Source organism: Habropoda laboriosa, unplaced genomic scaffold (assembly GCF_001263275.1).
Source record: "Habropoda laboriosa isolate 0110345459 unplaced genomic scaffold, ASM126327v1 scaffold323, whole genome shotgun sequence".
In the NCBI taxonomy this organism is placed as follows: domain Eukaryota; kingdom Metazoa; phylum Arthropoda; class Insecta; order Hymenoptera; family Apidae; genus Habropoda; species Habropoda laboriosa.
In genome coordinates, this window is record NW_017100430.1 from 108,698 (window position 1) to 114,438 (window position 5,741).

Sequence of the window (5,741 nt, forward strand, 5' to 3'; positions counted from 1 at the left end):
AAGGTCTAAGTAATAAATAATGTTAGTAAAAATCATTTAAAAATAGAATAGAACTTTTATTTAGGTACGTCTACAAATATCACAGGTAAAGTGATCGATATTTTCTTGATCCGTACACTCCTCGTGAGCCCAACCGTTGCATTTGACGCACTGCACCCAATCTTCATTGAAGGATTCTTTACAAATGATGCACTCGGTGACTTGTTCGTCAATACCTAGATTCCTTCTTCGTGAGCTATCTTTTTTCTTACTTATCTCTTCTCGTAACTCCCTTCCTTTCTTGATTTTTTCATTTTTCTTTAGTATTTTTTCAGCTTTTCTTGTTTTTGCTTTCAATTTTTTCTCATTAATCAGTTTCTTTTTTTCCTGAACATCTTGTATAAAAGATATTGATGTTAGATTTTCAGACTGTTGCGTCCGTCGTTTTCTCTGTGTTATCCTTGTTTCTGAAATATTATTTGCAGGACTGATGTTTTTAACAATTTTCATAAAATCAGAAGATACGCTTGCTCATTTCGGACATTTTTCTGCAGAAAAACAAAGAAGAAAAACCTAGCGACTTGAATTACAGGAAAATATTTAAAAAAAGTTTGGCCGGTACTGGACGACTATAGGGTGGCCGGTACTGCACAACAAGCACGTGGAAAAACTTTTAGGTTTAATGCGAAATATACAAAACAAATTGCACAAACCGGGGCATTTATGTATACCTAATAGTTTAAAAATAATGTACGTACTATAACAAAATTATTTAATTACCTGAAAAGTTAGAAATCAGCTATGAAAAATAACTTTTGTCGTACGGAACATCAGCGTAAACGTTAAACGTCTTAGAACTCTGGTAATACTGAAGAAAAAAGAACGTCGCCGGAATACGATGCTGAGGGCAGTTAGTAATTATTTGTTTATCCATCAATAGCGCAGTCAACTAACAGTACAAGCGAGATCTAGCTTTGGCCGGTACTGCACGACTCTCCCCTATATTTTGCATATTTTCAGGTGATTTTTACATTTCTGTTTAACATTAAAAATACACTTTACTATTTCAACTTCTTAATTATGAATATTGCAAAAATTTCTGTAAGATCAATAATAATAATAAAGATAAATAATTTTAACCATAAACAGAGATATGAAAATCATTTTAGAGGGTCATGAATAGATTGCGGATGTTTATACAATTTTAATGTATCAAAATATGGAAAATACACGAGAGTAACGTTAGAATCTCTTGATATACGTAAACAACAACACTAATCCATAGATAAATATAATTACAGTCATGTATTTTGCATATTTTAATAAGTTGAAGAGTCAATGGAAAAAAGGATAAAAGTCTATTTTTGCCTATTATGATATTTGAATTCACATGGATGTATTCTTTTTATTATAGAATTTAGTTTTGCATTTAGGTATGGAAAAAAAGATGTAAGTTACAAGTTATTGCCATTTAAACAATAACAGTACATGGGAAAAAAGATGATAGTATCAGTGTTTGTATGGAGAAAAGATTAGAAAGTGTGCAATTGTACAGTGTTTTTGAGCTTTTTTAAATTGTGACTGTAAAGTAAATGTTAATTAATTCCATACTGTTAAGCTGAACTGAAACATCCTGTATAGTCTTCAGTGTTTAAAACTTTATTTTACTTAAAATAACATCAAGTGCATACTCATCTTTTTTTCTCCTGTAGAACATACTCTTCAGTTATAATTGCATAAACATCCGCAGTTTAGTTATAAGGTTGTATGATACAAAATGAGAAAAATTCTTCTCAACAGGTCGTGCAACACATCAAAGAAAATTGGCACGAGTACGGGTCGTTCGTGATGGCCGAATGGAACATATCCGATCGTCAAACTTATGGCAATTACATGAACATGGTGGGCACGTTCGCCAGTGAACTTGAATGCATTGTGGCCACAAAAATCTATTACATGAATCTGTCGATCTATCGTGAGATCCATGACAGACATGAACTGAAACGAGTGTTTCACAATCATGTCAGTTCGCAATACAACACAGCCAGGCTTCTATTCACCGGAAACTCAGACAGCGGCCATTACGACGTACTCATTCCTGACTGATTCCGGACCTTCTTCTTCGAGCAAAAAGATATTGTCCGATGATTCTGAATTTTTATTTCTCTACTTTCGATCAATCTGTACTTTGTGAATCTTCTTAAGTGTATTTTTTTTTTGTTTTTTACATTTTTGATTATTTTTATAGAGGCATTTTTTTGTATTATAACTGCCGAATGATGTACGAATGATTGGAATAAAGTTTTTGAATATTTTGTGGATAAATCTTAAGGTTTCAGTTATTTTTCTTTTTTACCGAGATGAGAAGATTTTTCAAGCTTTCTTTTGGAAGAAGATCGGTTTCGCCATCGTCGTCCGTGAGCTATTCACTTTTAATGATTCTATTTAACGTAAATGAGAGGGGGAATTGGATTTATACTGGGTAATCGCAGCCTGGAGAGTGGATCCACTGTGTGAGTAACGTTATTCCATTGTAGATCACACAACTGAAAAATAAGAAAGTGTAAAAAGTGAAATTCGATACTTGTTGGAAGTTTTTGAATATTTCAGTTTCTTTTTTTTCATTACCTTATTTGATACAGTATTCTGGATATCCAGCTGACACTTAGGCTATTTTGATCAGCCTTCATTGCTCTGACTATATTTCTAGCCACCTGTTCCTCACTCTGCTTCAGTGTGCTTGAAGAATGATTAATAAACAATTATGTCGGAGAAAGTAGTATTATTTTTAAAGTGAAAGGAAATTCCCATTCTCAAATATCTTGGTTACATAATGAGTAAATTCGTTCAATTGAATTATATATAACCCACTTTGAATATTTCAAATATTATTACCTGCATTCTGCAATTGGTGAAAATGCTAAGAATGTTAGGTGGCTACTGTGGTTGCTTAATTCTTGACACAGACTTTCCATAAGACCTGTAACAAACAAATGAATTATGGAAGAATTAACAAATCAAAAGTACCAAGATTCCTTTTCTGGTAAATGAAGTTGTGATGAGATACTGACTCACTATAGCTGCTCTGGAACCATGATAGGCATCAGTGGTCGATGCAACTGGAGTCACTCCAACAATATGAGCTCTTTCTTTGTACAACATCAATGGAAGAAATGCCAGAACTGTCTGTGAAGAGAAAAGTTATTATTTTTAAACTATACTTCGTTTATTCCTCCTAAACTCATCATTATTATTTCTCGTCTCATTAAGGAATTTTTTTAAACAGTGTGCATTTGCTTATCCTTTTTCTAAAAAACAATTCTCCCTTAATTAACGTAAAACAATTATTAATTACTCATAAAATAATGTTCCCTTGATCCTCGGAACAAATTTTTTAGTACGATTGAATTTATTCATAAGAATATTTTACATAAAAGAATATCTGTTTTCTCGTGTGAAACCAAACTCAAGAAACGACTCAGACAGTTGTCACTTGAAAAGAAAAAAAAAAGAATCGAGCGAAGAGAAATGTACCCAAAAGTGACTCATCAAGGTTCTACTGGCTGTGTCGAAGATATCCTGGTTTGGATTACCAACGCAAGTCACCAGAACGTCCACTCTGCCAACATCTTCTTTGACTTTTTGAGCAGTTCTCCTGATTTCCTCTCTGTCCAATAAATTACACTCGTAAGCTGATATCGTTGGTTTACATCGCGAGGACTCATCTTTTCTTTGACTTTGCCTAACTTCTTTTATCGTGGGATATTGTCTTTTCAATCTGGATTCCGTTTCTTTGATAGAAGACGAGTCGTTGTCCACGCAGATCACGGAACATCCGTTTTTCGCGAATTCCTCGGCTAAAGATTCACCTAACGACGACGAAGCACCGGCGACCTGAAGAAAAAAGGAATTTTTCTTCTTTATATGATTTTTAATGGATTATTTTAAATGTGAGTAGGGTTTTAATAATCTTTTACACTTGAACAAATAGAGTTTGTATGTGAAAATATTTAAGAAAGTTGGTTCAAAGTAAATTTTGAAGAACTTCGAATGCTTAGTGTAAAGAGAATTGCGTTCAAAGGGAACGAGTTAAGATTTTTATTCATAATTGATGAATTATAATCGATCAACAACGGAAGTAGAATGGTGGAAGCTTTGAATAATGGAAAAAAGTGGCTTAAATTCTTACCAATAGGTATCTATTAATTTTGAATGTTTGAAAGTCGAATATTTCAAATTTGAATGCTTGAAATTTCAGTATTCGCAATTTGAACGTTCGAAATTTGAGCGCTCGAAAATTTGAATACCAGCAACTCGAATGCTTGCGATTTGGATAATTGAGATTTAAATGTTTGAAATTTGAAAACTTGAAATTTTGAATGCTCCGAGATTGGAATGTTGGAAGGTTGCCTAAAATTTGAACGTTTGAATATTTTTGGCTAAAGTTGAAAAATTGGGGAAAATTCTTACCAGTACAACGTCTCCGGTCAAATCTCTGGGCGGTTTCGGTAACAATGATTTGATAATCGTGAGAATGGCCAGAAAAACAGATATGAACATGCCAATCAGGTATTCAAAGGTGAGGAACAACCAAAGGGTGGATGAGGGACAGGCTACTTTCGAGCTCATAACCATCGTTTCGTCCCTTATGGGAAACATCGTGTGCTGGAAGATAAAATAATTAAAATTATAATTATAAAAGGTAGAACGAGATGAAGTAGATCTGAATACTTTCCAGTGAATGTAAAAGAAAAATACTCGATGTGAAGGCACTCGAAATTGAAGAATTCAAATAAGAAATGTCGAACGTCAGAGGACTGTTTTATCAGAACACAGAATTTTTCTAATGATTGAAAGTCAGAGTAAGTACTCAGTGTCAAGGCGTTCTGGATAATGAATCTTGTACTTTAAGTAACTCGATATCTAAACACTCGCATTTAGAAACTTCTAAGTCAAACATGTCAATTGAACGATCTTCGACATTAAAAAACTCTAAATCGAAGAACTCGATTTGAAAGATGTTCAACATTAAGTTACTCAATATTTAAAATACTCTAAGCCAAAGAATTCAATTTGAAAAAGACCTCTCTGTAAAATGAACTTTGATAAACAATTTCAACGAACTCAACGTCAGTGCACTCAAAATTAATAAAAAGGCAAGATCACAGAACTCTATATATAAATCTTCGACTTGAAGGAACTCGATACTTAAAAAAATTCAACGATAAGAGACTCTAAAATCCGAGAATTCCACGTCTAACAATAAGTATTCGATTCTGGAGAACTCGATGGCACTCGCGGAGAACTCATCGACCGGCGCGTTATCGCATTACTAGTTCCCGTTCCGTGTTACGTTCAATCGCATTCGGAAAAATGAACATGACACAAAGAACAACACGAAATATTGGCGAAAGTGTATCAAAAGTATTGCATAACAGGTCAATCCCTGTCTAGTGAAATGGTTTCGAATACTATCACCGTTTAAACGGCTAGATGTTGAAGTTAGCAGTTCAACAACTGGCAAGAAATCGAAACTGAAGCTTTTATGAACCTTCCATCCCCTCTTGGCAAGCTTACAACTCGCGTAAACGTCATCGAATAATGCGTTAATTCTGTACTTCGTATATTAAACGATCTTATCCAATTTCTAATCGAGAGTATTTTATTTTACAAACCGCTTCGTTAATACAGAATTAATCGTAGTAACCGTCAAGATTGATCTCTTGAATTTGAATTTACAATTGATTCAGAATTTTTCAATT

General features: G+C 33.7%; 2 protein-coding genes across 2 annotated transcripts in view; one reads left to right on the forward strand and one right to left on the reverse strand.

Moving 5' to 3' along the window:
• LOC108575754 overlaps positions 1–2,190 on the forward strand; it is a 2,982-nt gene extending 792 nt beyond the window's left edge. The window contains exon 2 of the mRNA XM_017938647.1: positions 1,780–2,190. Within this exon, the coding sequence (XP_017794136.1) occupies positions 1,780–2,085 (306 nt within the window). The 3' untranslated portion in view covers positions 2,086–2,190. The remainder of the gene's footprint in view (positions 1–1,779) is intronic.
• Positions 2,191–2,367: 177 nt separating this feature from the next.
• LOC108575753 (estradiol 17-beta-dehydrogenase 11-like) overlaps positions 2,368–5,741 on the reverse strand; it is a 12,493-nt gene continuing 9,119 nt past the window's right edge. The window contains exons 3-8 of the mRNA XM_017938646.1: positions 4,450–4,644; positions 3,514–3,873; positions 3,051–3,165; positions 2,875–2,959; positions 2,608–2,718; positions 2,368–2,525 (exon numbers count right to left, since the gene is read on the reverse strand). Coding sequence (XP_017794135.1) covers positions 2,453–2,525; positions 2,608–2,718; positions 2,875–2,959; positions 3,051–3,165; positions 3,514–3,873; positions 4,450–4,638 — 933 coding nt within the window. The 5' untranslated portion in view covers positions 4,639–4,644 and the 3' untranslated portion in view covers positions 2,368–2,452. The remainder of the gene's footprint in view (positions 2,526–2,607; positions 2,719–2,874; positions 2,960–3,050; positions 3,166–3,513; positions 3,874–4,449; positions 4,645–5,741) is intronic.